Below are 24,702 nucleotides of genomic sequence, written 5' to 3'. Positions count from 1 at the left end.
CCCCCCCACTGTCTTTGATTCCAGGCTTTTTACAGGGCTGCGGTCAGAAGCCCCCCTCCCCCCCCCCCTCCCCCCCCCCCTCCCCTCGAAAATGGAATGCCTGCCGGAACGACGACGACAATGGGCAATAAACTGCAATTCGCTTCCAACAACAGAGCAGCCCTGCTTCCGCTGCCACTGTCTGTCAACACGTTTTAGTGGTGCTTTTTTTCTGTTGCTTATTCTCTATCATAAAAGGGGTGCTCAATTGTTTCCGAGCTGATGGTATTAAAACTGAAATCGGATCTGAATTAGGATTAGTGGAATTTGGATTTTGAGATCAACATTGGAATGAGGTTCATCGGAGATTGTTTTCATTTTGTAATTAATTACTGGTAATATTTTAGATAGGAATTATTGACTTTAGGATTAATTATGTTCAAACTGTAAGACGCTGGTCTTCGCATGTCAGTTGTCTTACGTTTGTCAGTAGTTATTTTGCAATTGGCATCTGCACCAATAAATCGACTGCGAAGCGGCGCGTTAAAATAAAACATTAAGAAAAGTCGATCGCAGCAGGCGTGCGCGTCAAACGCGAAAAATTTCTGGTTCCGTCAAATAAACTTTTGCTTGTTTTCACGGAAAATGTAATGAATGAATTCTTTATGATTGTAGTTATGTGATCGTTGTATGCTAAGTGTAAGTGCATTTTTATTTACTTTTAGTATGGAGACACCGTGATTCGAAGAAAAACTTACAAAGCCTGAGTTGTATTCAATTAAATAAAATGACTCATCAAGTTTCTTTACAATTAACGATCTTCTTTGTGTCAAGTGTCGCTAATTTATGACGAATCCTAGATCCAATACCTATTGAAACTCAGCGACTTCTGCGGAAGAGAATGATGCGTCGTTTTTTTCCGGAAAGTAGGTATAGCATTAAGGGCTGAGGACAGTACCGTAAAGTGGTAGGTTTTTTGCTATTTTCCCGTTTCAAATTAAATTTTCTTGGAAACGGTGCAGAATATAGGAAAACCCACCTGACAATATCTTCGAAATTTAGTTGATAATATTCTGTGAAATTTTCAGAATGATTCATTGAGTTTAGCGGTCGTGTTGTATTTTTTTCTGACTGAAAGACTGCTGAAAATTGGAACGCTCGGAAATTCATACCTCTACTTGTTCATCGAATATCTCGGCTTTGAAGGCTTGTATCATAAATCTACAGTGACAGAGTCTAGATAATTTAGTTTAGATGCGATTAGTACATAAAAACATATATGTTATCGCGATAAACACAAAGTCTTGTATTTTACTGTGAAACAAAGTCAGTTTCAATGCATCCACCATTTTTTTTTCGCTTTGGTTTCCTGATAGCATTCTGAAAAAGGAGAGAGAAATGAAAATGGGTTGACAAGGCTGCCGAACACGCAGACATTCAATCTTTGTGAAAGTTGAATAGTTTTTCATTGTTCATTGGAATCCATGTAATGTCCAACCCATACGATAGATTTATGTGATAAAACTTCTCATCAAAATAATAAAATGTATGCTGGAACCCCGGTACAGTTTGCTCATATACGAGAGAGTACAAGAGAAATACGATCCGCAAAGGGAACTGAGCGAGCCACGTGGTCGATTTAAAACTCAACACGCGACCCTCTGTCCTCGGACCTTAACATGTCCTTTTCTTCTTAACCTTCATGAAGGGTTTTTTTTTGTAAGAAATTGCTGATTTGAAGGAAAAATTACAAAGCCAAATAAAGCTCATGCCAAATCATAAAATGACCAATTTTTTTTATTTCTTGACATTTAACATATTAATATGATTTCGGCCGCCATGACTATTTTTCTCAAAGGCCTTCCTAGAGGTCCAACTTTCGGCCGCCACCATTTAAGAGCGTATTTCAGCAATGACTCTGTGAATAATGATTTCCACATCATCAATCGTTACTGGTTTATCCACATAAACCAATGAATTGACGTATCTCCACAAAACATAATCAAGTAGCGTCAAATTCATCGGCCCATTTCTCGAAATAATGTGGTCGTTGAAATGTTATTTCATTAAGTCAGTTATTTCGGTCGCAGTATGACAAGTGGTACCATCCTGTTGAAACCACATTTCGTCCACATCCACATGCACAACAATTCATTGATCATGGTTCTGTATCGATTTCCATTCACGGTAACGTATCGTCCTTCCTCATTTTTAAAGCTATAAGGACCAATGATTTAACCAGTCCATAGACCGCACCAAATAATACATTGCTAATTTTCGCTTCAAAAACGGCATGTCAACCAAAAATGCATCCTCATCACAGAAGATAGTTTAGCGCTGTAAGCAGTTTTAATTAAACACTGATTTTGGAAAATAAATTTCCACAATTTCGAAGCGTTGTTTTGGAGTTAACCCATTCATGATGATTTGCCAAACAATACTGAGTGGAAACGTCACTTTACACTGTCAAAACAACTTTCAGACAATAGAGTAATCCCTATTTAAAAAAAAAACAAACCTCCTAAAACACACCCGTTATAAGAACCTACCGAATAGTTTGGAAGTATTTGCTCCTTTTTATAAAAACACTCTCTCAAAATTGAAGGTTTACCGCATTCGATACTCTGTAAATCCAAAACCCGAAGGCAAATTCGCTCTATGGGACTAACAAATTTATACCAAAAAGCTGTTTTCGTAGTAGTTAGTAGTTGAAATAGCAAAATTTTCGAACAAGTATTTAAAAGCGATAAAATGTAGATATGATATGTTGATCGAAGAAGTTCGAGAAAGAGTTAAGATCGATTTCTTCTCTTTTAACACATAGAATCTATGTTTATGCGAATTCAGATTCACGCTTCTAAGAAACAAAAGGTATTAAAAATGCACCTAGAATTAGTAAAGTAAAGTACTCCATTTGTCGTTGAAGAAATGCGGCATCCTCACTTGTTGCTGAAATGGAAAAAGATTTTGAGACCATTGGGATGTACCATTATGTGCACTTTCCAGACAAAAATTCATGTCATTAAAGTTAAATAGGAAGATCAAAGGACCAAGATGACACCCTTGTGGGGGTCCCCATAAGAGGCGAGATACTCTTTGAAGACAATAATTTCACAAATAGATAGATACATTATTCTCTTCCAAGCAGAACGTCGAAGCCAAAGCCAAATCCGTCCAATTCAGCTCTCGCGCTATCGTGGTTAATCCTATCACAAGCATTTGAGTTATCTACCGGTACATGAGCTGTGAACGAACCTTAATTTTTTCTCGTGAATTCGACTTACTTTACTTGAACTGAACGAATCCACGCACAAAGTGTATCGTGCAAAACTTACACATAGAAATAAGGAATGCTTTCAGTGACACGTTTTGTTAGTGTAATATGCATAGGTTATAAACCATTATGTTCCATGGATATGAGGGAAACACATTTGTGCATGTTGTTTAAGACAATTGATTTAGTCATTCATTATAATTAGTTTCTCGTCTATAACGAAATTTTTCAGTATTTGTTAGCGATAATCTAGTTGATTCCAAATATGCATCATTTTATAAAAGAGCTGAATAATATGTTATCAATCTTGCTTTAAGTTGAGAAATCGTAGATTCAGGCTGTTAACTAGATCTTGATTGTTTGGAACAAATGTTGGTTGTATCAAAAAAAAAAACATTGGCTGAATCAAATTGCAATTAATATCAATTAATAAAATTCTGAGAATTACCTAGAATTCATTGAATTTATTGAATCTACAATAACTTTTTCTGCGAGTTCTATTTAGTTTCCACTGGTATTTGCAGGTTCCAAAAAGGAATAATTAGAGTAGATTAGATTTATAGTTGAGGAAAACTGGGATGGAATATTTTATTAATTTGTGGCATTTCGTGAATAATATTTTGCTATTACTCATAAACTTTTGAAGGAATTTTAGATACTTTTGGTGCACGCTTGTCAAGTGTATATCAATAATTTATATTTATAGAATTTCTAAAATACAACATGAAGACTTTCGGTTTATTTTTTTCTAATCGCTAATTAATTTGTATTTTCGAGATGGATTTGACAAGAATGTTTTTGAAATTAATGCCAACATTCCGATTTAGATATCCTATATGGCCACAAAGGATTTGCTGTGGATTTTTCTCGGTTAAATGAATTTATGAATGAATATGAACATTGGAAAAACCTTCACTACATGTTGAAAAAACCCGAACATTGGACAATCGATTTCCAGAATGCATGAATCTGAGAGCACCGTCAAAGATATGCAGATGGCACTCTGCACCAATCAACCGAATTTCAACTGCCACCACAACAGAGACTTTAACAGGTCAATTATTGAGAATATGCTCGGATCAAAAGCACAACTCGATTCTGTAAATGTAAAAATAAATGTAAGCCAAAACATTACAAAATTGAACGCGCAGTTCCTCTAGGTAGCCATATAGGACCTGTCATGTTCTGTCAGTTGTATAATGACGATTCGATTCGATTCAGCTGCTAGGATGTAAGGTTACCTGTGCATAAAACGTAGAAGTTATTCGGATAATTCAATCAAAATGCGTCGTTTGTTTGATATTATAAAGGGTTTAATCTTAAGGTCATTCGCCTCTTCGGACCAGGAAAACTTTCTGACCCTATGTGCGGGGTTGGTAAACGAACTCAGGTGGGCTGCGTAAAAGGCATCGATTTACCCTTCACGCTATACCCGTCCACCTAAATCCGTCGTTATTTCTTTCTTGAAAATTCATCGAAAGAACAAAACTATTCCGAAACCTTGTTTTCCTACAAATGTTTATTACAAATCATCACTTCCGGCGCAATTTAACCCAAATCTTTGAATTATTTTACGTTTCGCCTTTAGCACAACAGTGCGAATGTATCTAATTCAAATTAGTCATGTGCACTTCAACACAAATCGTCACACATGAGGTACCAAAAACCCTGAATGACCAAAATCTTTCTATGCGGTACGTAAACTCGCATAAAAAAAGACTTGCTAAGGTCTATGTTTATGCGGTCTTTTTATGCGACTTTTTTATGCAAAGTTTCAGAGTTATGCGGTTTTTCTATGCGAATTTTCAGAGTTATAGAGTTTTTTATGCGAATTTTCAGAGTTATGCGTAAACTCGCATAAAAAAAGACTTCAGTGTACTCTCCATCAATGCGCTGGTCTTACAAGCCAGTAGTCGTATATTCGAATCCCGACCTGGAAGATGTTATCTTAGTGTCAGTGGGATCGTGGCATCAACCATGCAACGGTTCTGTACGCTATCTGTCGGCTGCGTAGTCTGTTGAAACAGAAGGTCGAATTCCACGAAAGAAATGTAATACCATTATGCATTAGGAATTTTGCCTCACCCGCTAAATAGTTCTGGTTTGATGCCATCCGACTAACCACAGGATCAAGAACGTTTTTACCAGAATATTTAGAGGAGACAATGAAAAATTAGCTCAAAATTACCCAATTTTTAAAAGAAAAATAGCAAAGAGAGCAAAATGAAAAGGTAAGCTGTCAGTTTTACAATTGTAGACCTGCGTTGAAATAATCGTGGTTTCTGCTGTTTGGAGTACGTGTTCATATCTCATTATCTGCGGGGATGTGCGGAATTCAAGCGAACCGTTTTTGTATCTAATCTTCGACGTTTGCGGGAAGTCCTACGTCTTATTGAAAAGATCCGCTAAAATTCATAAAATACTCTCGAATACCTACGCCGAGAATGCTCTTGCTGAGGAAAGGCGGGTGGGTAATGTCAGAGTCATAACTGGAGGACAAGAATATGAACAAAACTGGCATGCTTCTTAACACTTCCGAATATCAATTATCGTTCGTATTATTGCAACTTTTACGGATTCGCTTCCAAAATTGTAACAAAATATCTACACTAAAGTGTGACAGGAACTTTTTAGTTTTCAGTGGCAAAATTCAGGTTCCAAATTCAGAGCAGAATTAAGTTCATAAATTTAGTTTTAGAATTCTGGAACTGAACTCATTTTTAGAATCCGAAATTATTTCTGGAACTGAATACACTGAGGTTTTTCATGGGGCTGCGAGTGGTGGAATCATTGTAAATTACTTGTAAAGCCAAACTGAAATGTCGCAATTGCATGAGTTCGACAGCGAAACTGAAGATTCACGATATCAAGTTTATGCTCTGTACTTTGTAGGACCAGATAGATGTGATATATACTGAAACCAAGGTCACAAGAGGTCGATACGGAATGCAACTAATTCGTTTGAGTCGAGTACTGAAGGAAAAAAGACAGCAAGACAGGGAAAGATTGAATCATTCTCCATTGAAGCAGCGCACAACAGTAGTCAAAAACTGCTTAGAAATGCAAAAACAGGAGATCTCACCTAACACACCGTACTCACCGGACGTTGCTCCATCCGATTACAACTATTGAAGAATACTGTTTCCTATGAAATTGTATTGACATCAACATTTATATTCTAAGTGTGGAAACAAGTTTATTACAAGGGTTGTTCGCTAATACTTGAGATGTTATCATCGTATAATTGAGTGCTTCAAATGGTATGCGTGCTCAGAACACGTTGTCAACAAACAAACATATGAGTTAAAACACAGCTAACCAATTTGATAAAAATTGAAGTTGAAAGTACGGGAAAAAGGCAAAACATGAAATGATTTAGAGCGAACAAAAAGTACGTTCGAAAGAATACAAAACACACCAGAAATGATTTGAAATAGAACCTGTTACGAAGGCATCCCCATCGAAGCATGCCGAAAAAAATTTCAACTGACAATCCATTAACAACGACGACGACGATGACGACGGCGACGACAGCGACGGCACCACCGTGCCCCCTGGTGGGTGGGGCCTACAGTTTGCTTTTGTGTCGAACACCGCACGCCGCCTGCTGCAGTGAAAAATTGCGTTTAGAATTTGACTCCTCTGTCGCCATTCAAGGAGAAATGAACCCAGCGGCGCGAACGGCAATTGTGTGAGCAGTTTGCGAAAAAAGACACAGACCAGAACAAGAGAACGAACGAATAGGAGCACCCAATCGGCACACAAGTGTCCTTCTGTCGCTGCCGTCAAGTTTGCAAGTTTTGCCGTCCCCGGCGCAACGAACGCTTCCCATTATGGGACGAAACTGAAATTGGAAACCGGGCCGGGAGAGAGAAAAAAAAGGTCTTTCCCGATGCAGTTGGCAACTGTTTTCTGGTGTTACGGCGTAAAATGTTTTTCTTTTCACAAATTTTGTTTCCTATCGTGTACTTCCGGGGTAGCTTGGCTGATTGCCTAATTTTCAGCGTGTCGAAAATTGTGAGTCCACTTTTGAAGATTTTACCCTGGGGATGGTGCACTCAAGTTCCATAGAGATAAACTAAAGCGGGACAAGAAAGATGACATACATAGCAGCGAACGAAGACAAAGCGAAGCCAGTTGCATCATCGCCATTGTTGTTTTTTGTTAGTTTTGTTTGTTGGCAGTGGGCAAAATAACAAAAAAAGAATGATGAAAAAAAAGGCTCAAGAGAGTGTGCATAACGAGAGTGTTGTGCTAGTTTTCATTATTTAACCTCCAAAGAACAAACGGCGGGGAAACGCGTTTTCTATAGACACAAAGGTACAATAGTATGACTACGTGACTGTCCGTTTGTCTGTGATTCGCAGCACGCCCAACCATGCCTACTGAGATTGAGTGGCACGTGCTCGGATGTGAAGCTGAAATCTGCTCACTTGAGTATTTTCAACTGACTTCGACGAATTTTTTTCCCGTTGTGAATTTTATTGTATCAATAATCTCATAAGTTTTCTTCGATTAAGTTATCATTACCCCCAATCCTTTTTCTGTCAGCTCATTCTTCGGAAGCCCCACAACAAAGGAATGAAGGGGATACAAAGCCAAGCACAGCTTCCGGGAAAAGTATTTGTCACAATATTGTCACCCTTTGCAGCTCCCACTTGAATAAGTTTGTCTTCGTTACTGGCAGAACCATAGGGGGACAACCCAAAACACGTTGCTCAAATACAAGTGTAGTACATCAATTGTGCTTGGTGAAGTTGAAGTGCGACAACGACAACGATGAGATGAGCGATGCACTTTTATATTAAAAGCCTGACTGTGAACAAGCTAGCTACCAGGGACCGAACAGAACCGCTCTTCCCTACACCGAACACTTCACCCGGCACCATTCGATACGAGCGTTGCGTGTCAAGTGTCAGGTCATCAGCTTTTGTAATGCCATATCCCTAAGTGTCCCATCTCACTTTCATTGCTGTGAAAACTCATGATTTTTCCCTTTCTCTCTCTCTCTCTCTCTCTTTTCGCCCTCGAAACAGGAAGCGGAAAATGCAATAGCTGCCATGAACGGACAATGGCTCGGATCGAGATCCATCAGGACAAACTGGGCCACTAGAAAACCGCCTGCTACCAAGGCAGAATGTAAGTACCGGTAGTTTTTTTATTTTCCTTCCCCGTTCAAATCCGTTGTAAAATTTCATTCCCTCCCTCTGCTATCTTCTATGACTGAACCTAATTCGAACGAACCTGAGACAAGCTGAGAAAAAAATCTTCCACTCACTGTGAATTGTTTAACAACAACAAAAAAAAACAACTGTTCCATAGTCTGTTGCTGTGCCCCCCACACTCTTTTATCCACAAACAATCACACACACACACAAACACCGTGTGTCACTGCCCCGTATGACGATGCCTTTACCTTCCATATTTTTGTGTGTGTGGTGTTGAGCAGCTCCCTCTGTTGTGTGTAAACTTTACTCTGTTTGGTTTTCGTCCGCCCCTCCCAATTCTCTCTGTTTTTAGTTACCCCATTATTGTTTGCCGGTGTGAAAGGAGTTTCAAGGGTGGCATTGTTTTGCTGTCCCTACGGTTTGCCGATAGCTAAGTGCAATGACGATGCAACTAACCGGCGGCTGCTGCCTCCGCTTTGCTGTTTGAACTGTCCGGGTCCAGGTGTGCGAAACAAATTGATGTCCAAATAAAGGTACTCGGCCGGAGCACGAAAACAGGCCACGGCAAGGTGGAATTTTAAATGAGGTGTGAAAGGACCTTAAGAACGAGGTTACGAGGTTTTTTTTTCTTTGTTTGTGTTCACGGGAAGGGCCACTGGGAACCGATCGGAACCGGATGGTTTCCTGGGTAAATCTTTTCGTGATCGCTACTTTCGGCAGCGTTCTTTGAAATGGAAAGTGCACTACTCACTACCGGTCATTGCAATATTTGTTCTGGAGTTTTAAACTTGGCTCACTGCATGTTAAGAAAATACATACAGCAGCACGACTCTGATGAAGGCATGTTGAAGTTCTGTCGTTTAAAACAGCAACTCTAATCAATGCGTTGCGGCCGAACGTCTCAGGATAAGTGAATATATTTTTGAGCTTAACGCTTCAAAGCAATTTAAATTTTGTCATTTTACGCGAAAGTGTAATTTTTCTTTTTTTTTTAGTTTTTTATCTCTATTTCCAGTATCTCCAGAACAGGCACAGACGATGGTAGTTTGTATGATCATTAACTAAAGAGCTGCTGGTTTTTTTTCCATCGCCACTTTAAAGGACGACTTGAATTTTTAACACTTATCATCCTATAATTCCGTAACCAACGCTCATGAAGAACCGAATTTCAAAAGACTGTGCGTAAAATTTCATATTTTGATTATTCAGAAAAAAATGAATGTTATTTCAATGAAGTTACTTTTGTCATTTTCAAAAAAAATCGTGTGTTTATTTTTTCATTTCTTCTTGATTCTACACAATGGATTAAAAATTGTTATTCTGATACTGCTCCATCGAAAGGAACCAATTCGAACGTGGTCGTACAAACATCGACGATGGGTGAACGTTTTGGTCGTCCAGGTGAGGTGGTTACTTCAGAAAATGTTAGGAAAAATGCACACATTTCTTGTATCTAATCGGATGTTAAAATTTTGTGAGATAGTTGAGGTCGTAAAGATATCAAAAAGCAGTTTGTGTAAAATTATACATGAACATATCACCATGAGAAAGTAGGTGCCGCGTTTACTCACACTCGATCGAAAACGACACCATAACCATGTTTACAAGTGATAAATCAGATTTTTTACGTCGATATGTGACAATGGATGATACAGGGATCCATCACATCACTACGGAATCAAAACGATCATCATCTGAGTGGCCTACGGTCGATGAAATACGCCCGAAGTGCTCAAAAGCTCAACAGTCAACTGGGAAAGTTATGGCTTAAGTATTTTGGGATACACATAATGTAGTAATTGTCTTCGTTTTGAGGAAAATAAAAACAATCAAAAGCGAAGTATTCTTCAATGAAAAACGCCATAAGAGTGTGGGGTGCATTTCACCTTCCCAGTTAATTTCCTATCAATACGACAACAATAATTATAAAATTTGTCATTAGAAAAAAGCAGTGGCGTCTTGTCCTTATGTGTACCTTGTGCACTGCACAACTATGCGAATTGAAGGAATCAACTGCATCCCCATCCGCATTCTATGTTTTTTAGCTTCTCTATTTATTCGATTCAGATTCAAAAAGAGAATAAAGCACAGCTCTGAGATTTGTTGTTCTCTCAATCACGTTTGGCTCTGTGAGAACTTGTATGCACACCTTTAGGAGAAGCTTCAGTGGCTTATGCTTATGGCAGTTGAAAACAAATTGCTGTCTTCAGCGATTCTAGGTTCACAGATTAATCTGAGTTTCACGAATTCCGAATATGCTGATACAGATTCTGAAATCAATCACATACTGACAATGAGCTCCTAATAGTTTTTCAATTGTTAGGGTAAACAAAGTGTCCTTTTAAACGCTCTAAAAGTGGCGGGACCTTCATGTTATGGCTCGGACTGATTTTTGGTTCGAGCACAGATTTAAAAAAATTACCGAATTACGATGATACGATATAAGTATAATAAAAAGATTCCCATCCATACATCGATATTTCATTGAATTGGAAAACACAAGCGAATATCAATTCCTCAATTTTCACTAAGAACGAACTGTTAAATATGATATAATCAGTGCACAACCCGTGGATTTTGCCACGAGACGCCACCGAAAAAAAGCTTTATATATGTTATGATCGAGTATTCCGAGTATTACGGAAGATTCATTGTGCGCACTATTACCTTATCCTTGCAGGAACAAAACACGACCATTGTGTGACTTTCATGCTCGTAACCAATATAATATACTGTGGTCATTTTTTACCGCGTAAAATACCGCAAATAAAAAAGGTGTAAATTGGTTTATGCCAAATGTCTTAGGAATGAAACGTCCAGATTTTGAAAAAATCGACTTTAAGACCTTCGAAACGCATTACTTCGAAAGTCCGCATACAAAAGAATCGCAAAGCTGAAGAAATTTTTGATAGTCCAGATCTGGTGTAATCTCAGAAAAAAATTGACATGAACTTGGGACTTGAATTTTGAGATTTTCGAAATTGAAATTTTTTATACCAAATGTCTTAGAAAGGCATGAAACGCAGAGACCTGGTGTAATAAAAAAAATTCCTTAAGTCGAAAATTTAATAAGTATCAGAAGAGTTGATTTAAAAAAAATTCTAAGACAAATCAAGAAAACAGGATAACTTTGAAAATTCTCTCCAAAAAAAACCTCAGTGTAATTGTAATCGTTTATTTGAGGTTTCAAGTTTTTCCGTATTTGGGAAGAGTAATATTTTATTTCTAATACTTCAAAAAGTTCGGGTGCGCATTAATCGCCACTTCTTCCCTGCGTGGAATTGATACTAGAATTGAGTAACATTATCACTCATTATATTTTTTATTTACTTTAGAATTTAAACACATTTCTGCTACTTTTTGGCGTGAGCAATCTTTATCATACTTTGATCGATTGTTTTGCAACGAAGAATTTAATTATAATAAATTTTTACTAATTTTTTTTGTGGCCAATTTTCGAACTCCCAAAAACATATCTAACTTTTTCAGTGCGTATATTTTAGAGTTTTCAATCAGTTTTCGGTAATCTCCGAAATTATTTCTGTACTAGTCGTCAAAATGTGAGATAACTAAGTGCTCATAAGTTTCTATCTCATGCCTCATCTCATGACATCTGGTCAATAGTGCGGCGTCGACTGGGAGCTATCGTCTTCTGCGTTAGTAGCAGAATGAGAGGGTGCGAATTGGTTAGAATGTAACGATTCAGTTGGAACGCGAAAATTTTTGAAAATCCTGTATCATATTATGTTCCAAGGGTGTGATTGGCTGGTACAGAAGACAAAGGTTTTGATACGTAAGGAAACGTAGCATTGAATGCAAACTCGAATACTGATAAGATTGGAAAATGGGAATTATTCATACAAAACTGAAGAACATAATCTAAATACGCGTCAATTGCTTACCAATTGCAAGCGATCGGAAGTCTTTCTGTAATGTTTGTGTCCATATTATGCAAACATTCCGTTACCACATCTGGTCGATGGAACGGTAACCTCGGAACATGATTTGCTCTGTATACGAAATGGGTTCAAAACACATGGAAACATCTCCTCTTCTGTCAACCACTGCCAGATAATGGGGCTTGGACAAAAGGTTAACCACATACATGCATCTCCGAAATCGTTTTTGTACCATTTACGATTTCCGAATAATTACGATTCTAAGAAAGGGCATGCAAAAATACATTCGCCCAATCGGTCTTTACGTCAAGGCAGGACAAATGTTTTTTCGTACAGAAATCTTCGACGAATTATTATGCAAATCGGAGTCTGATGACTTGCTACCCGAAGTCTGATGACTTGCTACCCATTTCTGTAAATTGCTCAATAGCTGAGCTAGATCAACTTGGCATATATGGATTACTGCATCGTTCGTGTCTCGTTTGCAGAAATTTACAGGTTAACATAAAAAAGTATCGGCACCGTTTCGTGCAACTTCTGGCATTCCTCAAGGAAGCCATCTCGGTCCAGTTATCTTTCTCCTTGATTTTAATGACATCGAAGACTGTACTCAAAAAAAAAAAATAAACACTTACTATGAAGAATAACTTTCCATTGTATGGATCAAAATTTATGAAATTCTGAGAAACACGAGCTTAAAGTATAATGTTCACATGTGCAAAATTTCATGACACACTTTCAAGTGGTTATCGAGTGGGCGCAGTTGTGGAAAATCATTCGGGGAGAGCCTGACATTAAATGATCTAGCCGAGGAATTGAGTCCCGTGATTGCAAGAAAGGTAGGAGATTGCTTGTAGAGTAATCCAAATCTTTCGATTTGGGATGTGGTCAAGAAGGCCAATTCTTCCGTCTGGTTCGTCCAGCAGAAAGTGGTGCGGGCTAGATTTCAGTTCGTTAAGGTCAGAAAGACGCACAACCGAGCCGGAAAACAGGCGTAGATCGAAGCGAATAACAATAATAGGACTCCTGGTCTAAAGTTTTCCGTCGTCATGTCCCATCAGAATGTTGCAAAAAAGTACCAGGAGAGTGAGGTTAGCGAATTTATGAAGTAGTTTTTGATGGCAGTAGTGGCAGGCGATCTATGGGTGTGGAAAATGTAGCAAGCCGCATCAAACGACCGGTAACGTCAACAGATAAAAATGTAAAGATGAATTCCACCAGAAGCGTCTACGCCAAACTCATTTCATTATTTTTATTGCAACAATTTTGTTTGCCATCCCAAAATCGAATAAACTTGACCAGACTAAAGAGGAAAGAGCTAGTCTAATGACGCAACAAAAAAAAAGAGTACGAGTCTAATAGTTTCGAAAAGAAACGATCCTATCTATTATTACGAAGTTCAAAGAAATCGAATAATTCCATTTTTTTTGTGTTTGGGATTGCTGATAATTGACGGGAAAGGATGGATTCCTCAGAAACAGTGCAACTCGGATACGGTTCGGACCGACAGGTATAGCTAAAATGCAATCAAAACTGGAACCATGTGCAGGACACAAATAGGAAATCAGATCGAATTGGATATAAAAACGAAATAGAAAAATTGTTTGCCCACCGGCAGCGCCCTGCTTTCGAGCATAGTGTGCAGTTCGTTATTCTGGCACTGACGCAAGTTTTAACCAAGTCTCATCAGAGGCACTCTCCGGTCGACGAGTCAGGACAAATTGGGCTTCTTAGTCAACGTCGTCTCACACTAGCCAACAATGACAGGCGCGGTGGTAGCAGCTGTACCACTTGCACATTCTAATTTTTGCCTAAGACTGCATCACCACCACCGGCCCCCCGCCTTTTGTCAGTGATAAAATAGCTGACAAACACAAAGTAGACTGACAGATTAAAAACTTAGCCGCGAAACTGTAAGCGAAATGGGAACGAGTAACACACCATAGCCCGGAGTTCCCGGAGATCTTGGAGCCTCCCCTCCCCTCCTTCCCCGTTTGTCATCTTCTCCGTCCACTTCTTAACTGGATTACAAATGGCAAAGTCAGGCAGCACCGCAAACACAGAGCTGGCACACACACACACACATACACGTGAATTTGCTCAAGCTTGAGCAACTTTTCTCATCAAACTTTTTTACCCGGGATTTCCCTACACGCGGATGAATAAAAAAATAGGTACTCTGTATCGTAGCAGCTGGTAACCGTAAGACTGGTGGCCACAATGCGAAAGAGAGGTGGTGTGTGTTCTTCGTTCCCCATTCGCTCGTTTCTTAGGAGTGACTTCCCGAATGCATGCCAACACTGCATGGGAGCAGTGCATTTTTCTTTCCTTTATAAATTCGCAGTGCTTTGTTAACATTATGATTTTCTTGTTTTCCCTTTTTGCACTAACCGGGAGGGAGACATACGTCTACGATACAAAGCCACCGCTGTGGGAAATTAAAACTAGTTTCTGTTATTTTCACAATTTATGGTGAAGTTTCTGTTGAGCTGAGTAGAATTCTTTTCTGTTGGCTTTACGACTGCTGAGGGCTAGGGAGATTGCACCGATTTATTTTCCAGTTCCGGACTTTTTCTTCTCTGATTCATTCAAGTCAATGGTTTTGTAGGATGAAAGTTCAATTTCAATTCCGAAAAGTACCAAGCGTCTCCATCAGCAGCGCGCTGGACTGCAGAAAGCGCATGGTATTTTTTGTTCTCATCCTGCCTACTAGGATGATTGATTGTGCTTTTTAACGAGATGCGAACTTAAATGAGGCGGAAGTAAAACCATGACATCCTACGAGCAACAAGCTGCAAACAGACAGTTGTTGGTGGTGTGCGTATAGATTTTCCTTCAATTAGCACTGTGAATACGTGGTGGGTTCGACTGGATAAGGCGTTGTTTTTACCACCCCTTCAAAAAAAGCGAATATACAAACAAAGCTAAATTTTGATTAATTTGAAGTCACTTGCGACACGTTCCCGGAGGAGTCATTCGTCACTGTCTCGTCTATTGTAGTACCGGTGCCCCAACCCCAGCCGGTTCAGTAAATTTCACGAAGACGTGAGGAAAATTCCGATAATTAAAATTTAATTAGAGAAGCCTTCGCAAGCGAAGGGTTCTGCCTAATCAGTCTTTTTGAAAACATTTGCGATCTCCGCGCCCGTCCCCTACCCGTCTATTTAGCGTGTCTAATCACGATAACGGTGGATCTTCCCGCCACACGCATGCCCCCTCCCTCCCTGTTTATTTCATCCTCTTGACACGGTATTCAAATCAAATTGGTAATAAATCATATCGTGATTATTGTTTTATGTAACTAATAAATCACAACAAGCAAAATTAATATTCTCGCTTGATGGAAACGGGATCTTTGGATTTATACTTTCTTGTATCATCGCGTGTTCTCTTACCCTCCCCCCCCCCTGCCGGAACGGAGTATCTTCCAAGGAACTTTCTTTTTTTTCACTTCTGCAACGCACCCTTATTGGCGGCTTGTTCGGCACGGTGCCGGCATCGTTGGCAGCGAAGGCAAAATATTGAGTATTTGCGGAACGGTTGATGATATTGTTTATTATTCACAGCACACAGCAGTCAGCCTTTTCTTTACTCGTCTACTAAGGGTACTCGCTTAGGGCTGTCGCCATTTAATGTGTTTTTTGTGCAGCGGCTAACCTTTTTTTTGTTCTGGTTTTAAAATTGGTGGTAAAGAATTTTTGAGTTTTTGATGCTTCCAACGTTGGCTGCAGTAGTTTTTTTTCGGTTATGCGAAAGAGATGTGGGTAGTTTTCTTGAACTGATACTAATAAATTGTTTTTTGCTTACTTTTTTTTAACATAATTCAAAAGACGACGATTGTGCCATTGTGAACGAAATCACATATCTTGTTCCTGATCAAGCTGTTTTGTTGATTCGTTAGAGCACTTGACCAGAAAAATATGAGCTTATTAAGCGGAAAGAATACGCATTACTCAGTCTGAGTGGATTCCGTATATGACTCATTCCAGGAATGTGTAGCAGGTTATTTCTGAAATTTCCATATTGTGTTTAAAGTAAATTCAAACAAATTTGCAGAAGGCACTATACCCGAATCTTGGATTAAATTTATGATAGTATTTTTGTAAATGGGTCTCCTAAAACCAGTTTTTATAAGAAAACTAATTTTCTTAACAATTTCTATGGTGCATCATTTCAATTTTATTAAATAGGGCAATTTTCAAAGCATTTTTTTTTAAATAAAATTCTGACTCATATGTGAAGCCTTTTTGACATGTTGTGGAGACTTTTGCTTAGTAAGTATGCTTGTTTCACCCACATGTATTGACAGTGAAATAACTTGGAATTTCTGGAATCCATCAGCTTCATATCCCTTGCCAAACCATCAGTTATTATAAATATTATTGAATTCATTCATGTCACGTGTTTTTTATGTGATTATGACAATTTCGAAATTCGACTCACGAAACAAAGACAATTTAAACATTTAGTAAGACATCGTTTGCTATCAAACTTGAAAACTTGCATAGTTCCGGCATCTTGAATATCAATGTAGAACCAATGTTTGCAAAATCTGCTAGATGACTTTATTATTCCGAGTGCATTTTATTCAGTGCTCGCTTCGAAAGCCACTCGTCACCAATCGCATCACATTTTCTATTCATATCCGAAGACGACCAAGGTTGGAGCAAGACTGAACTGATGATGCACATGCTTTGAATATTTGTTTTGACGACCCGAATGAAAGGTCAATCAACGAGTAACATGACGAGCGGATAGAGCAGCAACTTTCGGCGAATCTAATCCCGGCTTCATTAGTACGAGTCGATACCACAATACCGAATTCCGCTCATGAAAATAATAAAAACAGAAAACATTCATCGGATTCATCGAATCCGCTATTTGTTCGAAATGGTTAAATATCCTGCGAACATCCTTACTTACTTTCCCGCTGAGTTTGCCAAATGATTACACAGAAGGGAGAGAGAAAAAAAGGGAAACAATCGCCTAATGTTTCAAATTTTCCGCACGATTTAATTCAATCTCGTCTGGTTCTCTCTACCTCTTGTTGGCAGCAATCACCACGTCAGCCTGCGTCAGACTGTGGGGATTGGGATGACGAGGCACTATCAGTCAACGATAATAACACAGCACGAAGGCGTACCTGACATCGTCGATCATCAACTTCACTGGTGCCGGTGGTCGGGCGGTGGGTTTTCTAGTGACCAGGTTTTGTTTGCTGGATGATGAGGAGCAAAACGACACGAACCGGCTTGCGTTACGTGTGTTAAGTGGCGGGTCCTTCCTTTCCCCCTCATCTGGGCTGTTCGTTTTGGGATTTCAGTAACCGAACCGGAGAGGGACTCCGGGGGATTTATTTTGGGCTGTTCTTTTCCGGCACCATTCGCGTCAGCAGCTACTCATCCGATGGGAAGATGGTTGATGAGGATAATCGCAGCCCAGTAGCGACGATGATTGTGACGAATATGGCAAACGGAAGTCGGTTTGCTACCTTCACCTAGTTTGTCAAGTACGTTTGCTGGTGTCACGCTGTCAGCAGAGAGACAAATGACACGATGCCTCACCCCGTGCAGTCACAGTTACTTGTTACACTTGATGAAAAATATGAAAAATTAAAGCACCTAAAGCTGTGTATATATTTTTTTTCTATGCGCTGAAAAAAATCTGTCCAAATTTCAACGATCCATTTCTGAGGAAAAATGATTGATGAGAATTGCAGCATAGTTTCTTTCTGAAGGTTCACATTTTTATCGTTCTCTCAAACAGGAATTCTTTAACAATTTTCCAGTTTGCTCATACTTGGGCTCCTGTCGCACGCTCACGTGCTATGCTTGATTGGGCATCCGATGTTACTCTTTTTATATACTTGGGACATTTTAAATTTTATCGCCAATTGTTTGCCGTGCAGTTGGTTCTACAGAGCAAAGATTTGTATGCTATGGGACTAAAGCTGCCTAAAAATGCTTAGATTGTAAAAGCTGTTGTTGATTTAAGAAGAATGATGGTGAGAGAATCGGTCGATGAATGTGAATGTTTCTTGTGACGTGAGATCACGCAGTACGCGGGATATGATTTGATATCTACCAATAGTACACAGCGTACTTGTACGGGATACGATCCAGTCGCAGAATCCTCGTCCAGCATCCAGACACAGGCCCAAAATCCTGATCTTGAAATCAGCTCTAGGGTCCAAATATAAAATCCAAGTTAAGAATCATGGTTAAGAACTAAGGTCTCCAATTCAGACTCTGGATTCAGGTCGAGAATCCAGATCTAGAATTCAGATTCAGAAACTTAGTACAGTATCCCAGTCAGCTCCAGGATTCGGATCCAGGTCCAGAGCATAGGTATAGAATTCAGGTCCAAAATTCAAGTCCAGAACTTAGATCTAAAGCTCAGGTCCTAAAACCAGGTCTAAAATTCAGGTGGATAATCGAAGTCTAGAGTTTAGGTTCTAAATTCTAGTGCAGAATTCAGATCAAGAATCCAGGTTTAGAACTCAGATCCAGAATCCAGTTCCAAAATCCATTCATAAAATCCAGGTTCAAAATTTTAGACTTTAAATCCAGCTCTAGAATCCAAGTCAAGAATCCAGGACCAGAATTGAAGTCCCGAATCCAGAGTCCAGGTCCAGAACCCAGGCCGAAATTTACGTCAAGAATATAGGTTCAGAACTCAGGCCAACACTCATAGTGCCTTGTCAAGATTCAGAAATCAAGTGCAGAATCTCGATCCAGAATCCAGAATTTCAGAATCCAGAATCCAGAATCCAGAATCCAGAATCCAGAATCAAGAATCTAGGTCAGGTTCAGAATCTTGTTACAGAGTCCCAGTCAGCACCAGGATTCGGATCCAGATCCAGAGCACAGCTACAGAATTCACGTCCAGAATTCAGATCTAGAATTCAGGTCCTGAGACCAGAGCTCAAGTTCAATTCAGAATTCAGATCAAAAATCCAGATCCAGAATCCAGGTTCAGAACTCAGGTCAAGAACCCAGGCCGAAATTGAGATGTAGAAATAAAGTCCAGTTCCAAAATCCAAGAGTCCAGGTTGTAGTAAATAGAACATAGGTAATCAAAAATAAAAGTGACATTTAAGAACCCTATAACAGTTGTAAGTGACACTGCAATTGATCACCCAATGTAAAACATTATAAAGCGCTGCTTCCGAAATCACAGACAGAAATCGATTTGGGGATTTTTGAGTTAAAAATAACTCTGCGTTTCCATCGATCAAAGCGCGAAACGGAAACTGGAAAAGCAGTGGGGATATGCGTTTCATCGAAAAGCGCGGAACGGAAACTGAAATAGCAGTGGGGATATGCGTTTTACTGGAATAAGAAAAAAAAAAAGAAAAGCATTCATTCTGTGAACTAAATTGATAGTCGGTAGACGTGTTTGTGATTCGCTTACAAATAATTTATAACTTTATTTAAATTCGTTTACGACATGGCGCAGCTTGTGGGTAGGTATAATAATAAACGAAATTTGAACTATAAAGTGTGGTTGAATCCACTATTAGATTTGAGCGAGAGGTCTCGGATCACATGACGAAATGATATATCTGGAGGTAGAGCGAGAGGTCTCTTCTCAATCTTTCTCAACAAGAACCTATAGGCAGATAGGCAGATCTCAATTCATGATTCGAGCGAGAGGTCTCGATATTAAAAACATGATTTGATTGGTTGTTTTTTTCTCGTTGTTTTAGATAATTCCATATCGAAAAAGAAGGCAAAAAAACGAGACTTGGCTAGAGAATTAGCAGAAGAAAAAAATAGAAGTGCTTTATTGTTGAAAGAACTAAATAAAAGCCGTAAACAGAATGAAGAAATTCTGGCAGGTTTTAATATTCCTTCGGTTTCTGATTCTGTCGATAACGGTACAGTTGAGTTTGATCAAGGAAATAGATTCTCGAGCACACGACATGCAACGTCTTTGTCGGTTTTAGATGAGTCAAAATTCATGTCGTCGATGAATCAGCTTTCAATCGCATCAATTAATGTGCCGGAATGCAAGCCCATAGATGATTATGAAATACACCGTCAGACGTTCGAGTCGTGGATGGATTTACTTAATGATTCAATGAAATTAGCGGGAATAAACGATGAGTTTACCAAATTTACCGTATTCAAAGTAAAAGCCGGAACACATCTTCTTGAATTGTTTCGAAATACCAAGTCTCAAGGGGATGCTCCAGATCCGGAAACAAAACCATTTTCAAATGCTATGCACAGATTAAAAACATATTTCGGTTCTGGCTCCGATGTAATGTTAATGCGTCGAAGACTAGCTCTAATGACACAGAAGACAGATGAGTCTGACTTGGCTTTCATTACCAGAGTTGGTAGTATTGCTCGCCTCTGTGAGTTCGACAACAACAAGGAGTTCGAAGAAATAGTTGCTTCCGTAGCAGAGCACGCTAGAAATAAATATGTCAGAACAGCAGCTCTAAAAATGTTAAATAGGAAGGGGTGTTTTACAGATCTCGTTGACAAAGTACGAGAAATCGAAGCAATTAGACTGAATGAGGAGTTCGTAATGAGAAAATATGGTGAATTTGACAAACCACTTGTCGCGTCTGTTCGCGAGACGGAGAGTACAAATAGAAACAGACCGCTTCAGCCATACGGCATGCGTTGGAATAATCATCGTGGAGCATTAAATAAAAAGGATCAACATGGATACAAGCAGGCATACAGGAATCTAGGACCAATTCGATCTTCGCGCAGTGATAAATGTTGGCGATGCAATAGTGTGTACCATACAGCTACAGTTTGTAATGCCAAGGACAAAAGTTGTAACAACTGTGGGCGTATCGGACACATTCAACGAGCCTGTCGCTCGAAGGAATCAATTTCAACATTTAAACGAGCATCAGATGATCAATTGGAAGCATCGTCTACAAAAATCGCTGCAATAGAGAAAGAAGAACTTATCAACGAGAACCAAGAAAATGTGAGTGAAATCATCAATAAATAATACACTTTAAAATCTCCAAATCAGAATTGAATTATTTACTATAACTGATGCGAAATTCGTATTTTGATTTGATCTAACAAGTAAAATGAATCTGTTATTTTTTTCATCTGACGATGACAAGAAATAAAACTGATGAAATGTAAAAGTACATGTTTTACTTCAAACAATGTAAATTCAAATTGTTCACTTGAATAATGGGAAGTATTATTATACAGGTACTGGCTAACCAACGAGTGATTTTAAAACGATACTATAAAATATCTTCGAAGGTTACAGCCAAAGGTAAGGTTACGGAGAACTTCGATGGTTGTACAAACTATAAACATCGTAATGCTTCCAGCATTACTACAGGTATAAAACCTGATGCTGTTTATCCATTAGTGGGACAAGTGAGTATTCCCCATGAATAGTAACAAGTATGAGTATCAATTGTTTAATTTATACAGGTTCAGAATCCATTCAAAGAAATGGAAAATACAGTTCCAACTTTTGACGGGTTCATTAATGCTAAAGTAGCCGGAATGCACTGTAATTTTCTTATTGATTCAGGGGCACAAGTAAACACATTCACCGAAGACATGTTCCGTTGTCTTATCACCAACACGAAATATAATATTGGGGTAGTCGATGTACAATATAAAACCGATAGATCACTTAAAGCATACGCTAGTGGAGAAATCGCTGTATTAGCGACATTCTACGCACACTTGTACATATCAGACGACAGACCCATATTTCTGGAAAAGTTCTACGTTGTTCGTGAGGTACGCGCCCTGTTGGGTAGATCAACCGCAACGAGGTACAGCGTTTTATTGTTGGGTATGAATGTACCCATTCGTAATGAAGTTTCGGATTATGAACATCTGTATGCTGGAGAAATTGCATCGATTGGTATACATGAGGCTTTTCCAAAATTCAACGTTCCTCCTGTAAAAATATTTTATGATAAAACAAAGCCACCATGCAGAAACATTTTTCTTAATATTCCAATGGCAGTAAAACCTCTTGTTGAAGAACGACTACAATCTCTTGTAAGGACAAATATTATTGAACCCGTGAGAGACGGCATGGATACATCATTCTGCTCATCCATGCTAATAGTTCCCAAAGGAAAAGACGACATAAGGATGGTTATTGACCTAAGGGGTCCAAATAAATATATACATCGAACACCATTTTCTATGCCAACGTTAGAATCGATTCTTGCGGAATTAGATGGTGCTCAGTGGTTTTCGACGATTGACTTATCAAATGCCTTTTTTCATATAGAGCTGGATGAAGATTCGAGACATTTTACTAATTTTTTCACGGAATTCGGAATGTTTAGATGTGTGCGTCTTCCATTCGGTCTGTGCAACGCACCCGATTTGTTCCAAGAAACTTTACAAAGATTCTAGTATATGGAAAAACAAAAACTGAGCATGATGCAAATTTGGCAGAAGTACGTAAACGATTGATAAATCACAACGTAAAAATCAACGAAAGCAAATGCATATTTGGGAGCCAATCTGTTAAATATATTGGATTTACCTTGACTAACGAGGGATGGCAGATAGAAAACGAGAAAATCACCGCAATTAAAAATTTTAGAAGGCCTGAAAACTGTTCGGAAGTTAAAAGTTTTTTGGGTCTTATCACATTTATCGATAAGTTCATTGTTCATCGAGCCACAAAAACAGAATATCTTCGCTTACTAGCTAACTCTGATAAATTTCACTGGACGGACAATGAAGAAACAGAATTTAATTTTTTCCGTGAAAAAGCTCTCAATTCTATAAAGCGCTTGGGATACTACAGTCCAACAGATCGCATAGAGTTGTACGTCGATGCTTCACCCATTGGACTCGGAGCCGTGTTAACTCAGTTCAATGACAGTGAAGTGCCAAGAATTATAGCGTGTGCGTCGAAAGTTCTTACAGCAGCAGAGCAAAGGTATCCGCAGACACAAAAGGAGGCGCTATCAGTGGTATGGGGAGTCGAACGGTTTTCATACTACCTGTTAACACGAACATTTACAATCAGAACTGACGCAGAGGCGAATCAATACATATTCGCAAGCAACCATCGTCTTGGTAAACGAGCTGTCTCACGTGCAGAAGCTTGGGCATTAAGACTTCAACCGTACGATTTTAACATTCAGCGGGTTCCAGGAAATAAAAATGTAGCTGATGTATTGTCTCGCTTAATACCCGCAGCACAGCAAGCTCAACCGTTCAAAGAGGATGATGATTGTCATTACCTATATGCACTAGATACTGGTTGCATGGAGATTACGTGGACTGAAATCGAATCTCATTCAGAAAATGACAGCGAACTGAAACTTGTGCGACATGCTATTGATTCAAATACTTGGCCTTCAGAGTTACGCAGTTACGAAGCACAAAAAAAAAATTTGACTGCATTGGGTCCTTTAGTATTCAAAGACGATAGAGTCATTTTGCCAAAATCACTCCGTGGAAAAGCGCTTAAATCAGCACATGGAGGGCATGTAGGAGAAGTCGCTATGAAACGCATTATGCGAGGGTTTTTCTGGTGGCCTCGAATGTCTGTAGATGTAGTGCAATTTGTCAAAACTTGCTACACTTGCGCCCAATTATCTAGACGTAATCCTCCTTTACCACTTACAAACAGAGAGTTACCCAACGGCCCCTGGGAAATTATTCAGATTGACTTTCTCTCGATCCCGAAATGCGGATATGGCGAATTTTTAGTTGTGGTCGACACATACTCTCGCTACTTGTCTGTCGTAGAAATGAGAACTTTGGAAGCAGACTACACAAACTTAGCACTATCCGAAATTTTCCAGAAGTGGGGTTGTCCTCTAGTAATCCAAAGCGATAACGGACCGCCCTTTCAAAGTGTAGCGTTTACCAAGTTTTGGGAAGATAAAGGTATCCAAATACGTAAATCTATTCCATTTAGCCCACAGTCAAACGGATCAGTAGAAAGGCAAAATCAAGGGATTATTAAAGCCGTTTCAGCATCCAGATTAGATGGAACCAATTGGAGATACGCTTTACAGGAATACGTGCACAAACATAACACTTTAGTTCCACATTCGCGACTTGGAGTTACGCCTTTTGAGCTCATGGTAGGCTGGAAATTCCGAGGAACATTTCCTAGCCTTTGGACGAATCGTAACAATGAAATTGATCGAACAGATGTGCGAGAACGAGATGCAGAGTCTAAGCTGATTAGCAAAAGGCACGCGGATACGATTCGTGGAGCTAAGGAATCCGATATAAGCGTTGGTGATACGGTACTACTTGCCCAACACAAGAAAAGTAAAATCGATCCTACCTTTGCCACGGAAAGGTACCAGGTTATAGCCAGACAAGGTTCTAAAGTAGTTGTTATGAGCAAATCGGGTATCCAGTATGCACGTAACGTTGAGGAAATCAAA

At 39.2% G+C, this 24,702-nt stretch overlaps 1 protein-coding gene across 8 annotated transcripts in view; it reads left to right on the top strand.

Annotated features, from left to right (window-relative positions):
• Positions 1-24,702, top strand: part of LOC131429407 (nucleolysin TIAR) — a 717,709-nt gene that overhangs the window by 656,265 nt on the left and 36,742 nt on the right. For all 8 annotated transcript variants that reach the window (XM_058593501.1, XM_058593550.1, XM_058593534.1 and 5 more), the window contains one exon: positions 8,290-8,392. In XM_058593501.1, coding sequence (XP_058449484.1) covers positions 8,290-8,392 — 103 coding nt within the window. The remainder of the gene's footprint in view (positions 1-8,289; positions 8,393-24,702) is intronic.

Source organism: Malaya genurostris, chromosome 1 (assembly GCF_030247185.1).
Source record: "Malaya genurostris strain Urasoe2022 chromosome 1, Malgen_1.1, whole genome shotgun sequence".
Taxonomy (NCBI): Eukaryota; Metazoa; Arthropoda; class Insecta; order Diptera; family Culicidae; genus Malaya; species Malaya genurostris.
Note: the sequence above shows the minus strand (reverse complement) of the source record. Positions and strands in the feature narration are given on the sequence as shown.